This window comes from Temnothorax americanus, unplaced genomic scaffold (genome assembly GCF_048541705.1).
Source record: "Temnothorax americanus isolate GAGA-0224 unplaced genomic scaffold, ASM4854170v1 Scaffold8, whole genome shotgun sequence".
NCBI classification, from domain to species: domain Eukaryota; kingdom Metazoa; phylum Arthropoda; class Insecta; order Hymenoptera; family Formicidae; genus Temnothorax; species Temnothorax americanus.
Genome location: NW_027509802.1, coordinates 181,495 through 203,335, shown reverse-complemented (window position 1 = coordinate 203,335; position 21,841 = coordinate 181,495). Strand labels below are relative to the sequence as shown.

Genomic DNA, 21,841 nt, shown 5'->3' with positions numbered 1-21,841 from the left:
TGTAAAAATTAGTGTTTAGTTCTTTCGTTTAATATATATATTTTGCATAACTTTTTATTAAAGAATTTATTAGAAAATCAATAGATTGCATCGATGTTCTGATATGTACTGCCTCCTATCCTATCCCCCAATACTGAATAACTGAATATCTATAGTATATGCAACGTATGCATGAATTATAGATTTTCAGTACGACTATTTATACTACTATTTGTCATGTTGGTACGATATAAGTACTACTATTATAGATTTTCAGCACGACTATTTGTACTACTATTTTATCATGTTGGTACGACATAAATACTACTATTTTTTTGGATTGGTACTACATTTCTTTTTCTGGGTCTGGCAACACTGGTGACTGGTCGTGAGTCGTGGCGGATTCGGAGTCGCGTCCGGATCGTCCCGGTGTTTCTCGCCGTCGCGATGGTCATCCGACATCGTCGCGTTGCACGCGGCGCCGATCTGACGATCGAGCCGCCTCCGGGTCGTCCGGCAAAATCGGCCACCCCGTCGAGGGACGAGGACTCGGTCGTCTTCTCTGCCGAGACGATGCCGATCGACGCGCGAGCATCCCCAGGTACGTACAACATGTACGATTTTGTAATTATTTGCGTCGATGTTATGTCGTATGATTTGTCGCCCAAATATTTTCGACGCGCTGAAAACTTTATTGGATTCGATTATAATTAAAGCAAATGGCGGCGCCTTTTCGCGGCTTCGTGTCCGGCCAAAATACAAGATCTTTCTCGAAGTATGAGAAAATTCTTCGATTGTTCTTTATATCATATATTTTAATTATGAGACACAATTTTAAATTTTTTTTAAATATAATGTATTAAATTCCACACGCACACACACACATTTCCGATTAATTATTATTATTATTATTATTACGGAGATAATAAAGCGCTATCAAATTTTCGTAGTTCAATGAAACTCGGAGATAATTCAAGTTCTCATTGTTCTCAATCAATTTTATCGACTGTCGATACAATTTTTTTTATCGCGTTGATATAAAGAATGCAAAAATTCAGCGCAGTGCGGTATGAATTTCACGACGTATATTACGCAGATACTTTAATGCATTTACAACGCAAGAATATTATACATTGCCGTAAAACTACATTCTCTTTTCACATAATAAGATTAATATATCATATACTACGAGAGCTAGAGATATATCATTTAGAATTCCAAAGTATCATTGCACGGCGCTACATCGATTTTTCTCGACTGATTACTTTACCGACGTCTGGAAATTACTGTAATGCCAAATACACTTTCAATCCAAAATAAATTGCTCTAATTTACAATTGCATCGTTCAAATATCATAAACGAATTTGCGCGTTCAATAATAGATGGCAGAAAGGGCAGAAATGTCTCTTCGTTCAATTTTTCCGCGGTTCGTCCGTTTCCGCGAACGTTCGTGGCGTCGGCGGCGATCGACGGCGCCATTTGCCGAGGCGCGGCGGAAACTGCCGAGAGTGCCGAGCCGCCGACCGCCGAGTCACGTGACGCCGTGATACGTTCGTTCGCAAGCCGTTGGCCGCCACACCGCCACACCGCCGCCGGCCGAAATTACGACGCCAAGTTAGTAGCGCGCTTAGTTTCATTCATGAACGTTAGGAACGCGCGGCCATAATACCCTCCTGTAATCTGTGTATCGCGTATACACCGCGTCGCTCGTTGCGTTAGTGCCGCTGCCGATGTGCGTGCGTCTCGCCGTCGTCGTCGTCGTACGCGTGATTCCCGCTTCGCCTCGCGTTTTTGCATGGTGCTACCCGTGTGCGACCGTACCACCGGCTGGAAGTTATCAACGATAGACCCGCGGGACACCAGCTAGCGACGAGACAGGTGCGTGCGAGAGAAAATGCGACGATTCTCGGCCAAGCGAGCGGAGCGGCGCAAGTCGCCGGCGCTGTTCTTCGCCGGACCGGTCGGCTCTCTCTCTCTCTCTCTCTCTCTCTCTCTCTCTCTCTCTCTCTCTCTCTCTCTCTCTCTCTCTCTCTCTCTCTCGCTCGCTCGCTCGCTCTCGCCCTCTCGTCGGCCCTGTGTGTCATTGGCGATGTTGGCGATCCGTTTGGAGCAACGTCCGTGACGTTTATCTTCGCGTCCGTGTTCGGCCCCGCTTATGAATGGATCATAAAGAATGGAATTCCTCGGCCGCCGGCGCGGCGCGGTCGAGTTTTAAAACTCGAGCGCTCCGATTAGAGCTAGTTTCAGAGCGATTATTTATGCGAGTGCGCGCCGACTTCGCCTCGGAGCCTTCGTTCCGCGAATATCGCGCGTAAATGTAACATTTTTCTTTTTTGCGATCGAAGTAGATCGCGCGCGGGTGGTTTCGCGATTTGGCGGAGCGTCGTCGAATTCGGAACGCATTCTCGCATCGCGGTACCTCGCATCGGGATTCTAAAAATAAGAGCGCCTTCCCACAATCCCCCTTTCCGTTTTTAAATATTCGTCGCGGTTATGCGCGTGGATTACAATACGCAGGGAAAATACCTAGAAAGTGTATGAGGAATACGCGGTAGAAAATGGAAATTTATCGTTTTATTAGATTCGTTACTCCGAATTGGATACCAATTGGTACCTAATTGGTATTATCAGAAACATTTTATTAATCACACTTTTCGCGTTAAAAAGAAGATACGCGTAGCTCAAATCGTTAAGAAATATATACTTAAAAAATGTAAAAAGCGTAAAAACCGTTAGATTTGTTATTCCGAGTTGATATCCAAAAATTGTCTTTAATTACACTTCTCTTGTATTGAAAAGAAAATGCACGTAGCTCGAATTGTGAAGGAAAATATTAAAATAAAATTTAAAATCATAGAAACCGAGACAATTTAATTTTGGCGAGCTGTTTTTCCCGCAGACGCAGTCTATATGTGAAATTATCGAGAAATCGATGATTGTTATAAATAACTGTCGTTATAAGGCTGCTCTATCCCTGATTTTCAGGATATTAATCTTACGTTAAGAATAGAAGAAAAATCGAACGGTGTATTCGGTTATCGTTGGTTCGTGAAAAATAGTAAAAAAAAATAAAACAAAACTTTATTTCTCAGGCGATACGTGTCATGTTTGTGTTACCTCGCGAAAAGGTTTATTTCGCCGATTTCGCGAGCCTCGTGACCATACGAAGTCGAAAAAAAAAAACAATCTCACGCTGAAATAGCCTTATCGCGAAATAACAATGAAACCGACTTTGATAACGGGAAGGCAGGCAATATGTCGCCCGCTGCGTAGCGAGGTTATATCATTAATATAAATGGTCAATTTAGAATATAGCTAAAGGCCAATTAGAGACGAGACAAACTTTTTGCCATTAGGCTCGAGAGGCCACGCGACATATAAATCGTGATAGTGAACGTAAATCGACCGCGATTTGAAATCTTTAGCAAAAGATCTGTTTTACTTCGGCTCTCTCTCACGCCCATGCGCGAATTCACTGTCAATATATTTCATAAGTCAACTTTGCAGCCATCGGGTAAATTCAATTGGGGTTCGATTGATTCTTCGGCCTTTTCGAGATTCTAAAAGTTTACTTTAGTTATTGCGATATATAGTTATCATGAATATATACATAAATATATATTTATCGCTATTTGGAAGTCCTTTTATCGCCGGTAATAAAGATGATTTGAAATAATGTAAAGTCTCGTAAAAGAAGATAAAAGAGGAATGTGCATTGTGCATCGGACGGAGGTTTTTTGCAGGATTTCTCGGGTCTCGAGATCACGGTGCGGCAACGTCGCGACTTGTCTTCTTTCATCTCACCATTCCTGTCTCACTTTCTCTCTTCTTTCTCTTCGTCTTCTTCACGTTTCCTTCCTTTTCCTTACAGTTTTCGTTTGCCGAGACGACGACGACGACGACGACGGACGGTGACAAAGAAGGAGAACGGTTCGTAAAAAGTGACATGAAGACGCGACGCTTGACTGACCCGAAACGGGAGCGATGTTCTTCGATAAAGGGCCGACCTGAGAGTTCGACCTTTTCCACAATGAATCTGAAAATGTCCAAATATCGATGTTTAACCTCTTCGGGAATGCAGACAGGTAGATTCAGACAAATAGATGCGATACAGCGATTTGCGATAATTCGACGAATAATTTTATAGAAATACGAAGCTGAAATTGACAAGCCGTTTTAGAGAATTTTTATAGGATATCTTATGTGTAACGAGAGAACTTTTCGAATAAAAACATGGTATAGGCTGGTAAAATCGAAATTTTCAATATTGACTTATGAACGTTTGGCTCGTCGAAGTTAAATTTGGACCGCGGAAGGGGCTAATTTGCGAATGGATGATAGACTACTTGCGATCCATCTAAAATCAAAAGGATGATTCATAATTTTCCTCTGGGCTGTCAAAGATGTTGAGTTTGGCATACGGGTGCGTACGCGCCAGATGTAACGTGAAAGGTTCGTCTGCCCGCATGTGGAAACCCAGTAACAGCCCCTTAAAAGATATTACGTTGCTCTCAATAAGATTGAGACGATAGACGCTCCACTTTTGCGACGGGCGGGCTACTTTGGGCACGTATTAATACAGTTCGCGTTATTTGAGCGTTCGAGGATATTGCGCCGTTAATGTTAGAACGCAATAACGTTGTCATATTCTAGAACGCACCAGCAATAATTTGATTGATAATGAATCGAACTAAATAAAAAACGCTTTCAAACGATGATAGGTATATACTTGTAAATGTAATAGCGATCGCACAAAGTGAATTTCTACGATCTAGAAAAAAAACCGAAATATCAATTAAATACCATTTAAATTTATCTGGCAGCTATAGAGTTGGCTTAGAAAATATTGACAATAAATGCCAAGCACCGTGATAAGAATTATTTAAATATTACGCGAAACATTTGTTTGATTGTAAAATTAGAATAATATATATAAGAATATATATTATATATTTATAAATATTAATAAATAGAAGCAAACGAAGTTTTGATATCAAATATTATAAAAAGTAAGAAAATTGTTAAAATAAATCAGTTATTTAGTGCTATTTTAACCATATATACATATATACAATTGAATGAAATACACACACATACATACACGGTCTATTTGAACTGCTTATACATATATTTTCTCGTGACCAAAAGTTTTAAGTATTGTAACGAATGTACCGTTATGCAGTAGCACGCAGACACAATGGACCATTAGCACCCTTCCGCATCGAGAACGAATAGACTGAGACAAAACGCCATTTTACCCTCTTTATCGAGTGATCTTTTCTCCTAACTTTTTCACCTGTTGGGGGTTTCGTCGAAGAGCAGGTAGACACAAGAATAAAAGACATTTCTATACCTGCCTTAGAAGAAAAAAATACCTATGAAAATTTACACTTTAGACCGTCCAACCATTAGACATTGCATCTAGAATCGTTTTCAAAGTTTTAATAAAAAATAAAATACGCGATTCTTTCAAAAATGTATCGAACTTGCCGAAACAGCTTGTTTGCTTACTGGTTTTGAATCCGCCTGCAACCAGTTATCTATCTGGGCACTTGATTCTCTTGATAACTGGCAAATATAATCGAATAGATCGACGATAACGCACACAAGTAGAGAAAGCAGACAAGTAAAATAAAATTCCGCAATAATATTATGTGAAAGTTAATGTCGAGTTTATCTGACAATGAGTTGTATGCGATTCAAAGATACAAAGTTTATGTATAATTTATATAATAAATATTGTGTTATTATATATGATTATAAAAATAATAAATTTATACGATACGGTGGCTCGAATTCAAGATATCAATAACGAAATAAGCAGCTTGTTTGAAAGCGTTATTGCAATAATTGACTGCTCTGATTAATCAAAATGACGTATCGTGTGACGTTCCATTTCATTAATATGCGATAGTGTTATCAGCTATCTTGAATTCATTCGGGCGATCTATTTTAGAACTTAGAAATGGCGGGGACCCCCATTGATACTTCGGTGTGATATTGTACGGCACTTTTTCCCTTTTTTTTTGTTCGCTATTCGCGATAAACAGTTTCTGGGAATACATGATATTATCTTTCGCTATGTCGCAGATAAATATCTGGATGATAATGAAATATATCCCTCCAACACACAAATTGTACCAAGTCTACTGCGTTTAAAAACACGCTATCGTAACAAACATGGCCGTACGTGCAATTGGAGAATTTCGAAGCTAATCTTGACTTTCTCGCGATAACCCGGAACATTTGCTTGGATATTCACGACATTCACGTCGCGGGGTGCCAGATACGATTTATCATTCTTTAAATCTCGGCTTAAGAGAACTCGCTACGTCTCATTTCTAAAGTTATGATTTCATCGAAGGGTGCGTTATCTTTGTGTAATAAAATTATCAATCACTGTCGCGCGATAATTACGGATCAAGATAATTATATGAGAGATCAAAAAATAAGCTAATCCACTTTAATTAGTTTTCTTTATCGCCGTCGAATTTCGCGGCAGGGGTGCCGATAATTCGCGAGATAACTTCTATCGGTCTGTGTGCAATTATTTTATATTTAGTCGAGTGCATATCACTGTACGGTGCATGAGCTGCTGAGAGTGTCGCGCATTAATCACGCTTACCATTTGCATAAGTCTTAAATAATAGAGCGCATCTATAGTCTTCAAATTAATTTTTTTTTTTTTTTGGAGCAGTATTCGCTGTAAGCCATATATAGCAAACGGTATATTACATTATTGTACAGCAAAATGAAGCTTACGAACAATGGTAGCGTATAATATTATCAAGTGTCAATTATATTAAACAATATCTTCGAAGTGTAAGTAAGCGTACCTGCGAGCCGTATCATTTTTTGGTACGAGTGATAAGCTAGATTGATAATCTAGAGTGTAGATAGAAATTATCGATGTCGCGCAAAAATCCCCTTTAAGGAATCCCCGTGTTTTATCGTCCGTATATTTTGGAACTTCTTGTAGACGCGCATTTGAGCTGCGTGTAAAGGGTCGTGAGAGTCGAGGTAGCCAACAGTTTTCCGTCTACCATCTGGCGGCTGGGGTTCCAGCCGGAGTAACCTGATCTTCGTCGCGACGGATTCGAATACCTCTTGCGCCTCGCGTCGCCCCATTCGAAACTGAACAATAAGCCTCCTTCCAATTAATATACTTCCAATTAGTTTAACTTCTTCATTAGATCGCTTGAAATAATATTGCAGATCGATTGAAATCTCTATTACACAATAAGTTCATTTAATTGGTAAAAATGGATTATCGCTTCACGCAGAAGTTTTTGAAGTGTCTTCGTGTTTCAAGGAATAGATAAAAGCTTTTCGCACTTAATTTTATGTAAGTATTATAGATTAAAGGAGTGTTTAAAGAATTCGTAAAAGTTTAAAGATTTTAGAAATTTAAAATCGGTTAAATTTTTACAACTACACTTTGTTTAATATATAAACGAAGAAACGTAATTGTTGCATCATGCTGTCTGCAATTTTAAAAATTTTTTGCACTAATCTTAATTGTTGAATAATATGCTATTTGATAGTGGTAATTTTTCGAAATTAAAAAAGAAATCGGTTTACAGATTATTTAAGAATTAGTCGTCAAAGTTAAAATTAAAACTCCTAGAACATTTTAGTGTATTAGCGGACAAATTGTGTAAGGCGAAGTGATAATATAATATACTGATTGTTAAAATACTCGCTTCATTTATATCATCACGGTTCGTTCTTTGCCGGACGGTATCGACCGCGTACCTAAAAGCGAACTATTTAGCGGTTGATAAATAAATGTATCCCGCGAACCAGAATATCATGCCAAGCCGGCGAAGTCGGTATAAAATTATAATTGGGACGTCGTGTCATGTGATCCGGGCAAAGAACCACGCAAGCCCGAAAATTTAATCCATGTTTCTCCTTGCGTGCGTTCGTTCACGCGATTATTTGCATGGATAATATTTGCATATCGGTGCTTGTTTTGCCGTCGTATATACCTTGTGATTAAGTAATTAATAAGTAATTTTCTTTACAGCCAAGATGGACATGGAATCGATGGACCTGTACGACTACGAGGAGGAACAGGACTTCTATGAAGAAAGTCCTGGAACCAGAAAGAGCGGCTATCCCATCGACCACAGATCTATAAAGGTAAGTTGATACTTTAACTAATGATATACGCAACACAGTATAAGTAGGAAATGTATCATATTTTGTGTTTTAAAACAAACAATTGCACATCCAAAAATTGCATAAACCAAGAAAGTATCTCCTGATATCGATTTTTATGCCGATTTCTCAAATATCAACAATAATAATATACGATTATCTGCAGTTTGCATTATTCGGGCCTTGTATTAAATAAAATTAATTACAATTATACGAAATTACGTACGCGTAAGGTGTACAAGTTATAATTATTCTAAATTATTACGTTAGTAAATTATATATAGGTTAACACATCTTAACATGTTCGTTTTGAATCGGAGATTCGCAACAGCTTATGAGAGATCATCTGTAAAGGTTAATTCTATATAAGAAAGACATTAAAACTGTTGAATAATTGTCCAAGCAATGGCAACATTGGCAACCGCGTGAGACGCGCCGCGGATATTCCTCGCTCTCGACGACGTTGGCAAGCGGAGAGCGCGTTGGCCGAGCCGGTGATTGTGCGAGTGCCACTAACAATTCGTTCCTTGTCGCTCTCCGCCTTCGTTTTATGAATGAACGTAGAACCGGCACTCGGTTCCCCTCCCGCGCGTTCTTCTCCTCGCTATATATTCCCCCACGCGCCTTCAGCCTTCATCTCTCTGTCACCGATTGACCCTCGTCCGTCTCGCCTCTGCCCTCTGCCTCCGTTATTTCTCTCTCTTTCTCTCTTTCTCTTTCTCTTTCTCTTTCTTCTCTTCTCTTCTCTTCTCTGTACCTCCTCCTCTTTTCTCTCCGACTTTCTGACCATCGCATCGCTCAGCGAAGCCGAACGCGTCTGGTCGCCGCTGATTCGTATGTACGTTGTGCGGCAGTGAACAACAGTCGCGTCGAGACCAGAGATTCTTGATGGTTTCTTCAATCGAGATACTGACTCTTCGAGAAGTTTGTGGCGCTCTGTAAAACGTAGCGTTTGCTGTAACTATTTGCGACTTTTTGAGATTGTTTTCTTACAACTTTATAAATATAAAATCTATCAATGAGCAAAGTTTTTTATATGGAAAATCGGAAAAAAGTACTCTAAAATTTAATTTTTTAATATTTTTAAATTTACCGAGATCTATCGGATAGATCTGTAAATAATGGATCCGAAAAATAATAGAAATAATAATGTATATCTCTCCATCTTATAGGTTTTGTTTTTAATATCTTGCAAGTTAAAGCGCGTACGATAAAGATTTTACTTTTCGATTTTTCTTTATCTTTTGATCAATTTATTTTTTGATGCACTTTTGAACACTACATTATATTAAGATTTTTTACAACGATAATCTAATAATAAAGTCTGACATTCGGTAAATGTTAAGTGTAATATATAAAAACATATTAGTAGTGTTTTATGTTTTCTATGTTTTACCAGTTGCAATTACATGAATTTTATTGTGAAATATGTCGACTAATTTTTTATGCATGCTACAATATTTTGATTCTTAACGCGATGACGCTGAAATATAACAAATACTCTGTTGAATTTTAGACGAAAAAATCAATATCAAATAACTTGATTTACGTGACCAAGATAGAAAGCAGAAAATATATTCTGCACATTTATTATACGAAATTCGTAGCGGTTAGAATTGTTTATTTTGGACGATATTTTTCAAAAGTTTATACAAAAGCCCGCTTTGAGTGGCGCTTGTATTATTACAAATATTGAAATTAACTGTTTTAAGTCACTTTTTGCTTTTTAGAGATTGAGTCGAATCAATTGAAGTTTATTTAACCAACAGTTAACTTTGACCAATATTTGCAAAAACAAATATTTGTAGGTGAAGTAAAATTATTTCGCGCGATCGCTGAACAAAGAGAAAGAAGAATGGCGAGCGTTGTTGTTCCGAAAAATGTTCGAATGGACCACGCGACTTGAATCGTTCGATCGTAGAAACGGATAAATCCTGCACGCGTACACCAGTTGAGAGAAACGAGACTTGGAGTGGCGTCGTGCGCGGGAGGAAATGCGACGCATAGGGGAGGAGAAAGGGAAACCTAAGCCGCCAGAAATAGCATCCCTTCCCGCATCGTGCAGCCAGACCTTCTGCATGCGCCTCTGGTCGTTCTAGTCGCATGCACCGTTGGTCGCCTTGCCTACGTCATACATTTGCCTGCCGCACCACGGCGATGCGGCAACTTTCGTTCTTGGGGTTTTTTTCCCCCCTTATCTTCCATGTGACGGCAAAAGCGGCAAAGTAACGTAGTTCCCAGTCGCGTCACTTTGAATCCTCTCTCTTGCTGCTACGCTTTATACTGGGATTTCACTTTTATTCCATATACAGGGAACGATGAGAGGCATGACTGATCCAATTTCCCCTATTTTGCGACGCGTCTCGCGTATTTTTACATTTTCCCCCCATGTATTAAACACCGAGCGCTATTATTGCATCGTCTTTCATCATTCGTTATAATATTTTTGTTACATGCTACCCACGTGGCTCATGCGCCTTGCAGCTAGTGCATTCGCGTCCCACGCCTTCCATTCTTGGCTTTCTATATCTTCTTTGCTTTCTGTGTGCGTAGCGACAAAGAGATATAAAGGGACAATGTAATTTTAGTTCTATTTAACGCATTATTTATAAAACGCTGCGACGCAGCACGCCACTCCTTCGACCATAGTTAACTCCTTATCCTACTTTTCGCTCCTCCTCTGTTTTGACAGAGTCATGGAATTCCTCGCTGTAAGTCGCCTCGGCGACTTTTTTACACTCGACTTTCATCTATGCGTGTGTCATTTTACGCTTTCACCTTCGAAAATCCGTATTTTCTCGGATCATCGCAACACGGGACACGAAAAGTGACGTTAAACATATTATTGATTATATAATCCGATATAATTAATATACGTTTCAGGCGGCGCCCGAAATTATCACTACTTTTTCTTTTAATTTAGTTCGGTTTTAATTTTATATTTTTCTCGTTGCGCAATCTTTTACAACGCTTGAAGTAGACAGAGTAGACTGTTACGATTGTTTTAATGACGGGTTACTTAACTGATTTAACGACTGAAAACTCAGCCATCGATCTCGAATTAAGTGTGGGCGCGGTTCATCCGCTTCCTTCGTTGCATGCACGACATATTTCTACCAATATTATGCATTCTCGACTCTTTATACAAAGTCCAAACGCAAACGTATCCATTTATAAACGTATTTTATATCGCATATCAATTATTTGAACGTATAATCTAATTGCCGAACATATTTTCTATTATTTGATTCGCGAGGTTTATGTAAAATTTATCTACATTTCCTATCGCAGTTTACATTGCCTGCAAATATCGAATTATCGACAAGGATTATTAGAGAACGCTGTAAAATATAATATAATATTGCATGCAATAATATAGAAACCACTGTCACAATCCGATGCAGATACAATTCATTTCATAATTTAAACGCATATAATTCGATTATCAGAAATTTTATACATAAATCCCGCCTTCTCGAAACGAAAATATTCGTCAGGTCTCATAAGTAATGCAATCACGGTTTTATGAACAATGCAATTATTATTTTTTAATAATAATTTAAATTTTTAACTTACGGCGACGATATAGGTATTACAAGCGACAGAAACGCTGTGGCATTGATTTTTCCGATAAGCTAATAATGTGAGTCGTGAATGGGCTGTTCTCTAATTTAATTTCGCTTGCATTCGAGGTGGATATAATCGTAGCAACGTCTGACTGATTAATTAATCAGTGTAATCGATAAGGTATCCAGGCCGGCAAATCCAACAAGAATAAACCTGCTTTTCGTAATGTCGTAACAAGCGTCGTTGTTTTCTATTTTGCATTTTTAATTTGAAGTGATATTATTATGCAATTTATATGAGTCTCTCGCGAAGCGATAATATTTATATCTGTTACACATCGCCAATAAGCTTAACGTATTATGTAATCTTTTTTTTCCATCTCACGTTATCAAAATTTCTCATAAAATAGTCCGTAAGTTCTATGAAAAAAAAATCCAGATACATATCAATTAAAAATCACTAATTGTAAAATCTAAGCGAGACTCCGCTCTTTCGTAATTCTCCATGTTTATATAAAAAAAAAAAATAAAAAAAGAAACAGAATTGCTCAAGTTTCAATGAAATTCAACTAATCCAATTAAGAAACCATTTTATAATTCCATAAATGAACCAAAAATATGTAATATTCAATTATTCGATTTCATGCGATAGATGAACAGTTCCAATAATTGATATAATCACGTGATGGAAAATCTACCAGCTGAACGTGCGCTGTCGTTTTCTCTCGAATATGTCGCGCACATTGGCAACCGTTGTCTTATTTTTACATGCGACATCCCGAAATAATAAAAGAACATCAATACCGCCACGTGTCGGACGAAAGTCTCTCGTACCTGGCTTTCCGCGTCGCGTGAGGTCCCTTTGCCTTTCCTTCTGCCTCGGGGTAGTTACCTGATCGGCTACGCGCGCACTTTGCACGTTGACTCACTCGCCGAACGCATTCTCGACATTGTCCATAGGTTCAATTTCCATATGATCGCCATTAAACGCACCTGTTCATGCGGCGTTCATTAACGAACGGAGGTTCGTTAACGGCTTCGTTAGTCAATTATTATATCGGCGCGACGACGCGATCTAAGATAAAACGTCACCGTAAAAGCCTTTCGCTACATTGTCGTCTCGTTACGTTCATAAATATTACGTATAACGAACGTGCGATATCCTTGCTGCGATATGTGAAATGTATTAGGTCAAATTACGTTGTTCGCGCTTTTCGATTAAACACCTGTTTGCGATATAGACGCGTCGCACACGTACGTGACGTAGGCATTAGCATATAGCATAAATTACGCATTCATATGACGAGCAATATTAGCATTCCAGCCGTGACATCAAATCGATATTAAATTTATGTACTATATACGTATCAATCGGGATTATTACCATCCGCTTCGACGAAATACGAGTTCGAATAAAGAGAAAAACACTTACCACCCAGATAAATCACGTATCTCGGAAAAAAACTGAAAAATCTGCATTTCCTAATACATTATGCGTATTGATCTGTTTTTATGTGTGTCTTTCTCTATTTCTTTTCATTTTATTTTATCGGGCATCTTACTAAAAGCGAAATCGTCGACAAACAACTTGCATGGCACTTTACGTCTGATGCCGATGTAAAATTTATCTTATCGCTCGGCGACTTGAAACGTCGCGCGTGCATGAGACGCGGATGACGTATGCGCTAAAATGATGTTTGATACTTCATTCATCGATAGAATTTGCTGCTGAAATATTACCGTACGTGTGGTCCGCTTACCTAGAATGCCGAGCACAGAGAAACTTTTGATCTCTCCGTAACGAAAATGTTTGCGAAAGGAATATTTGTTGGATATGAAACACGATAATTCTCTGTCATATACATGCCCCGTACTTATCATACCATTTTTATCGACAATTTCAAAGGAAAAAAAATTACCAAATGTTGCGCATATCAAAATGTAAATTGTTTGTTTTTAAAGGTATTTTATTTCATTTTATATTTTTCAGTTTTATTACGCTCTTTAATTCGTAATATTCTTTTATCACGGAATGAAAAATAATATTTATTAAGTATCGTGGAATTTGTTTTAAAAGAGCGTGGAATTTTTAGAGATATGAATCACGACGAATTTTTTCTCGGCGATAAAAATGCCGAAATATATTCCCACGATATCGGATGCCTCACGCCCCACCAATCAATATATCTGTTTTTTTAACTCACTTTGTTATGCAAGCGAAATGTTATACAGATTGTATCAAAGCTTTATCACGTATTCGCAAACAGTTTACATCCGTTGGGTCTGATGGGAATTAAAAATCTTTAACGGACGCGCGATTGTTATATAAAACTACGTAAAGTTCACGCGCTTGTGAAGGAAAAAAAAACGAATTGCAATCGCAAATTGATAATGCTACTCTTGAATGAATTCACTTTTCCAATCGCGTGTTCGATGAACGTAACTTATTATCTCGCGATATTCTCGGATCTGTCGGCGCACTGCGCACGCTGATTTGTTCTTCCTTCTCGCCGGTCGCTGCGTGGCTCGAATAGATTTACATGTCTGAAAAGACTATTATTGAGAGCACGCCTGAAATTTTATTTTTGCCGCGGCGAAAAACAATCGTGCTCTTGAAATTCCGTGATAACGGACCGCGACCTCCCTCGCAAACGTTATTGATTCGCTCTCTCTCTCTCTCTCTCTCTCTCTCTCTCTCTCTCTCTCTCTCTCTCTCTCTCTCTCTCTCTCTCTCTCTCTCTCTCTCTCTCTCTCTCTCTCTCTTTCTCTCTTTCTCTCTCTCTCTCTCTCTCTCGCCGGTATTTCTTATCTCGTAACGACGTGATATTTATACCGCGCGATTATGGCAAAGGTTGCATCGTATCTAATATACGGAATTAACAAATAAAGTCTCGAGTGCGAAAGTTCGCAAGTTCCGTTATCGATCTGTAATGATTTAATTGCACTGCGAGACATGGTAGGATCTATTAAAATTCACGATGACCGATACTCCTCGAGATAAAAATTTGCGTGAAGATTCGCAAGGAAGGTCGCGGTCAATGCTGGGTGGAGAAATAGCACGATTGCGAATTGTACACACATTAGCATTCGGCCATTTTGTCGTAGATAACCGTCTCGACTTGACTCGCTCGGTCGCATCGGAGAGATACCATCGTTATAAACGGCTCGCTCGTCAACGGTTGACTCGGTCACGCACTATTGCCTCGCGATGAATAGATCTCCATTCAGCGTCGAATACTGACGACGAAAGAGGAAGAGATAGGCAAATAGATACATAAATGTAGAAAGAGAGAAGAAGCCGAGAACGCGAAGGAAAGGCGCGGAATAGAACGTGACGGGATTCAAGATCTCCAACGGCTTTCTATTTATCTATATACACGTGTTGTGTGCTCGTTACCACTGATAACCCAACGAATAATTATCGTGCGGTATACAGAGGGATCGTTGTACGAGCTCGAACTTAATCATGCACTACTCGGATCGTTCTTCTTCCTCATCGAAACTGTATTATTTGTCTGAGTCTAAATCATAGCGCAATATAAGAAAGAGAGTGATTATTATGTGCGTATAAAATAATTTTACATTTATAAAATTATACATATATCAATTAATATGTATGATGTATAAATTATATATTAATATACACATACCTATATTATAATATAGGTATATTATATTTAAAAAATTATAAAAAAGGGAAATCTCCTACTCTCTCTATCGCTCGTTTTAATTGCCTTATCAATTTTTTTTAAATTATAGCTAGAACAGAACATTGCCAATACGGCAAAAACTAGAGAACTTTTAGACATGTTCTATTTATTTAACAATCTCGATAACATTATCCAGGTTTTTTTTATCGAGAGATTATTTTTTAATCGTTCAGTAACTAAAAGAATAATCAAGTTTAATATATGTCAATAGGCTCATACAATAAAATTTTATAATCAAGTTTAAGTTAATTTAAATTTCTTCCGTACGAATCACGTTCATTGATTCCTCGTACTACTATAGATCACGCGCCTTACACGCTGTTGCGTCATTTCATCGCGACATTTCATTCAACTTAGAGTCTTTCATACGAAGGTCAAGCGAGTCGTGACTATCGCCGGCACGAGCACTCTCTCTCTCTCCATTCTTTTTCCGCTCCAAGCTGCGTCCCCCTCCGCCCTTTTATTCCTTTCTTCCTCAACGAATAACGCATGCACGCTGCTTCCTCCTCCTTCAGCGACCAACCGGTTATCTGTCTAATTTGCTTCTCTTTATTTTTCAACATACAAACCCCTCTTTTCCAAACTTTTCATGAACTTTGTTCTTTTCATCGAACCATCGAAACTGATCGAAACTTACTTAGTGTGCTCTGGACGATTTCAGATGAAGATGCTACAATTAAAACGCTAAACAAATATGTGGCAAAAACATACCACTGCATTTTATACTGTCAAAAACTACGCAACTTATATATCGGCAAAGTTTTTTACATAGATAAGGGCGGGCGTGTCAGCGCGAGTTAAACGATACGTATATATTTTCATTTATTAGCGCGACATTCGAAGCATGGGCAGCTTCCTGGGAGCCAACGGCATCACCGATGGTAGCGGTATGTTGACGGTGATGGCGAAGTTATTGAAGCAAGAGATGACCTCCGACGTCGAAGAAGAAGATCTGGTGCCGGCTCTCCCTGGCAGAGTCACTTCGATGCGGAAGGTGCCTTCCCTGTCGGACCTCTCTGATCCGGAAAGCTCCTTGGGTGAGTCCTTCCAATCCTAATGTTTGTCTTTATACCTGAATGCATAAAAATATCGTCGTTAATTAAATTCGCCGCTTTGCGTCGTCTCGGTACATTCCCATGCAGGTGCAGGGCTTTTCCGCGGCAATTTCGCTTCTCTGTCTATCTTTCCCATTCATCTCCCTTTTTCTGACGACGCCCGAACGAATTTGGGTTCGCACGTCACGAGTTTGCTTTTCAACCTTCTTCCCATTCGTCCCACAAGTGGGACTATACCGCGCGGTGTTTGTTAAATTTAATAAGTTTGCTCTGGAATGGTCACAGAACTGACCGAGCGCAATTATTATTACGGAGAAATAAAAAATTCAAAAGATCTGAACTTCGTCGTACGATTAATGAGATGTGCTTCGATTTTAGCTTCACAATGCATATTTAAAATATCTATAAAATGTCAGCAAAATAAAATTCAAATGTTTTATTTATTTATATATCTTTTATGAGAATTTTTATATAAATCTTCTGCATTTGAGAGGTGTGTGGCAGTGTCATTGATTTACCATTAACATACAGAGGCACGAGGCAAAAAGATAGGGGCATACAGGGCGGGACCTTTTGGTAAGTCAGGGCACGTAATTTAACGAGCTTCAATCATCCGGTGTTGATTTGGCTGTGGGGGATAAATAGAAAATATATATACCTTGTACTCGTATGCTCATGACGACGTTTACACGACGACACGGATTCCTTCCCGTGTTGATAAAAAAATATTCACTGAATTTCAATAAAGAACTGCTTTTTCTGAATATTTAAATATTGAACAGATTCAAGAAAACATTTTTTCGAACTTTCACAATAATCCAACGACTGTAGTTCTAATAAGTTAGTGCACATTTTTTCATCTTGCTAATATAGCACCATATGCCAATTGCGTGAGAAAATTTCACGAGACTGCCCAGACAGCGTTAATAATCGTCCAGTTTAATATTCCCATTAAGTGGCCATTCGCGGGCGTGGAATGATTTTATCAAGTTTAAAAGTCACTGTCATGTTTAAAAGTCTATTTTTCATTGGAAAGAAGTTCGCAGCATATAGACACATTCTATATATTCTTCAATTAGAAACCGCTCGCTTATAGATTCGGGAACATCAAGTATTACGAAAAGTTTCTTACATTCTTTTATTTATTTATTTTGTGTAAAGATACCGATGCGTTTCTCGGAATGATAAAAGGGACAAAGTGATAACGCGAAGAATAGTGAAATCAGCTCTTTCGTTGCCCCTTGAAATACGATCGCGATACTGACCACGTTCCGATATAGTGTTGCGTTAACGTCAGATCCAGACACTTAAAGGTACACTTACATCCGATGACGCTTGCATAATACGAGCACTATAGCTGCGCGCGAGCCGCACTCACACGTATATGATTTGTTCAATTAGATCGCGCGAGAGTATCGTGCCTCTTGCACGATATCAAACACAAGAGCCGACGGATATTTACTATAATTCTGATACGCGAAATTTTTCTAAACGACGCTATTTTACTAGTTTAAGTATTGTCACATATATCAATTTAAAACAAAACATTTCTCTCTTCGACAACCGAAAGATTAATGCAGTAGTACGACTTCTTTTGTTACGCTCTATTACGCGCAAAAAATTAAATTAGAATTGCATGAACAAATAAAGATAAGTTTCAGGAAAAAAAACACGGAAATATTTCTCCTGAAAAAATTAGTATTTTATTCAAGATTTTATCTTTTTATTTCGCTTCTTCGTCATTCTAACGTCTCACGAGTAGCTCGCGAGTAATCGGAGTAATTAACTCGATAACGGGGCAGGAAAGTGGGTTTTGTCACGCTGAAAATCGGAATTTTCTAGGACGAATGTATATAGCGTCGAGAGTGGCAGTGCGAGTCATCCTTGTTACTCGCGGCTCGTCGTGCGCGATCAAAATGTAGCGAGAATTTACGAATTGGATAATCAGCAGCATCCTCATTAAAGCCCCCCCACTGAACGCCCCCGCGCCTTCCATTCTCTTTCGGACGCGTGTACGAGGCTATACGCGTATACGCATCGGACGCGTCGCATCGCCCCCACCCACTTAGCCGCTCTTATCCGACTTCGAGGGGCATTTTTCAGCGATCTGTGCTTTTTCTCTAAACTTGCGCAATATCGACCTATGAATCATTCCTATAAATATATTGATTTACTACCCGAGAAGCAGATAGATAATAAACTATGTTCTCTAAACAGTTGCACGATCTATATCGAGCAGCATTAATATTAATTGATAATTGTTTATGCTTATCAGCGTTACGAATCGATAGTTATAACATTTGTAGATGAAAAGAGAAACAACGAACTATTTACAGCAAAAAGAAAGGAAAAGTCGCATTTAAATAACTTGAGAACGTTCTGTTGAATTATTCAATGTTCTTTATTTTTTAAGAGTTAATAAGTATCAGTTTTACAACTAAAAAGAATATTGAAAATTTTCTGTCGAAGCACATAATATTTAAATCGTGTTTAAATCTGTACTTATATATAAAATCTCCCTCTATTTTTTGTCTGAATAAAAATATTACAAATTATCTTTTCATATAATTTTTTTATTAAATTTTATCTCGTTAAAAAACAATCTCCAATCATATATATATATATATATATATATATATAACTTCAGTTTAATTTAAATGTATATTACATAAAGTTAAATCTATCTTTAAAGAGTCTTAAAAACATCTTTAGATCTTATTCAGTATTACATTTGCGCTATTCAGTGCGCAGAAAACGGTGTAAAGATTCTTTTATCTTAATCTTTTCTCGTCTACTATTTTAAATCTATATTTAACGGAGATTGATGTTGTTTAATAATTACAAGCCGTTTAGAAACGTGTCTATAAAGTGAAAACGTATCCCACGCAATTAGCAATTAGAACGTAAGCAATACCACAGATAGGAGCGTGGGATATCAATCGGACAGTATACGCTGTATGCCGTAATAACGACCGTGTAATAACGCAACTTAAGCGCGTGTAATTAACCGGCCGATTTATCGCGTGTGTCATTTAACTTTCGGCGGGCGTGAATCACCCGCGCGATTCCGTTTATTACCGTATTGAATCTACGCGACGATACGCGCGCAAATAATTAATTGAACGGTTGCAATCGCTCGAAATGAATTCGTTGCTACTCGTCGGTCAACAATCAATATTTGATCTGTATCTCACGCGCGTTAATTTGCCTAATTTTAGACTACTTGTACACTTGGCAGCCGGTGCCACGAGACCGCATGTTATGTCGCGAATGGCTAATGACTTTAAGTATTAGTTCAATACGTATTTAACTCATGACGTAATGTCTACTCCGTGATTAAGGCTTATTAAAATAAATCACGCGATTCTTTGTATTTGCGATACTTACATAAAATGTATTTATTATTCAAGATTTACAAAAATTTTTTTACATCTGACAGCAATTAAGAGAAATATGATATACATATTTTCAAAATTGCTTTTATCAATTATTATGACAAATGTTACTATATGGAGATATAATTATATTTTTATCAATTCATTATGTGATATTAGAAAAAAAATATAATACAACCTTATTCAAATATCTTAACCACGATATTGTTCTTTGAATTTTCCATTATTTATGCGAGCATAATCTTTCCGCTTGCTTTTTTTTTCATAACAACACTATTGTCAAACGATCGAACGTTCGATCTTCGTTTACGAGACGCTGCCATCGATGGCAGTCGGTGCACAGAATGTTTTATGCAAATAGCCATTGTCTATCCTGACATTGACGCGATGGCGACAGATTTGTTATGCGCTTCTTATATGTCCGTTGTCGTTGCACACCGTAGAACGTAACGCATCCGTGTCGCGAATGTAACACCGTGATAAATTCGGCTCTCGCTCCCTCGCGTGCTCGTAAAGAAATGTTGTCTCATAAATATAAATTCGAATGGCAAATACCGTGCGCGAGACGGGCCAAAGAACTTCGCGGAAAGTTTAGTCACCGCACTGACATTGTCATTAACAATACTTTAAGTATACGCTATGGTTATAGTATGGTATAGTCTGACCAATAGCGATAAATATCTCATACATTTTTTATTTATATATTTTTAAAATTATTTGTTGCGCGGAGATGATTACAAACTTTTGTTTCTTTATTGAAAATCAGTGAATATTTTTTTATCAACACGGGAAGGAATCCGTGTCGTCGTGTAAACGTCGTCATGAGTACGAGTACAAGGTATATATTTCCTATTTATTCCCACAGCCGAATCAACACCGGATGATTGAAGCTCGTTAAATTACGTGCCCTGACTTACCAAAAGGTCCCGCCCTGTATGCCCCCTATCTTTTTGCCTCGTGCCTCTGTATGTAATCGTAAATCAATGACACTGCCACACATCTCTCAAATGCAGAAGATTTATATGAATTCTTATACAAGATATATGAATAAATAAAACGTTTGAATTTTATTTTGCTGACATTTTATAGATATTTTAAATATGCATTGTGAAGCTAAAATCGAAGCACATCTCATAAATCGTATACGACGAAGTTCAGATCTTTTGAATTTTTTATTTCCCCGTAATAATAATTGCTCGGTCAGTTCTGTGATCATTCTAGAGCAAGCTTATTAAATTTAACGAACACCGCGCGGTATAGTCCCACTTGTGGTGGGGCGAATGGGAAGAAGGTTGAAAAGCAAACTCGTGCGAACCCAAATTCGTTCGGGCGTCGTCAGAAAAAGGAAGATGAATGAGAAAGATAGACAGAGAAGCGAAATTGTCGCGGAGAAGCCCTGCACCTGCATGGGAATGTACCGAGACGACGCAAAGCGGCGAATGGAGGTGTGGGCTCTCCGAAAGGACGGAGAGGAGAGGAAAGTCGCAGGCCGGCTAGACGGTACATTAGGTGTCATAAATGCCATCACAAATTACTGATAATTTCTAAAAAAAAAAAAAAAAAAAATAACGAGATATATTACATCTAAACATATTATATAAAGTTTGTCTGTAGCAGAATTCAAAATAAATGCACGCTATATTTATTTCCTTATTTAATTCATTCAGTATGAAAAACATTAAATTATGTTACATACTTTGAGATAAAATAAAATAATTCTTTACTCATTCTTCAATCGTTTGTTTTCGTTTAAAATGTAGCATGCGCTTCAGGCACCGGCTGTCAGTTATCGTTGCCGTTTTGTCACATTTGTCTTCATCACTTCGTCACTTTATTTGAAGATGTAACGCCGTGGTGAAGCTCGATGAAATGTCCGGTACGCAAGAGAGGCATTTATGACGCCTAGTGTACATCGCGCGAAACGCGTAACCGCAGCTGTGCGTGCGGTCGAGCTCCTCATCTCCCTCCCGCT

General features: G+C 38.3%; 1 protein-coding gene across 6 annotated transcripts in view; it reads left to right on the top strand.

The window, feature by feature from the left end:
* The first annotated feature begins 378 nt into the window (after positions 1-378).
* Positions 379-21,841, top strand: part of Pnt (ETS transcription factor pointed) — a 103,567-nt gene continuing 82,104 nt past the window's right edge. Inside the window, exons 1-4 of one of the 6 annotated variants that reach the window (XM_077423833.1) lie at positions 1,601-1,858; positions 7,196-7,325; positions 8,010-8,125; positions 16,249-16,456. In XM_077423833.1, coding sequence (XP_077279959.1) covers positions 8,015-8,125; positions 16,249-16,456 — 319 coding nt within the window. In that variant the 5' untranslated portion in view covers positions 1,601-1,858; positions 7,196-7,325; positions 8,010-8,014. The other 5 variants (XM_077423830.1, XM_077423835.1, XM_077423832.1 and 2 more) reach the window with 5 other exon arrangements.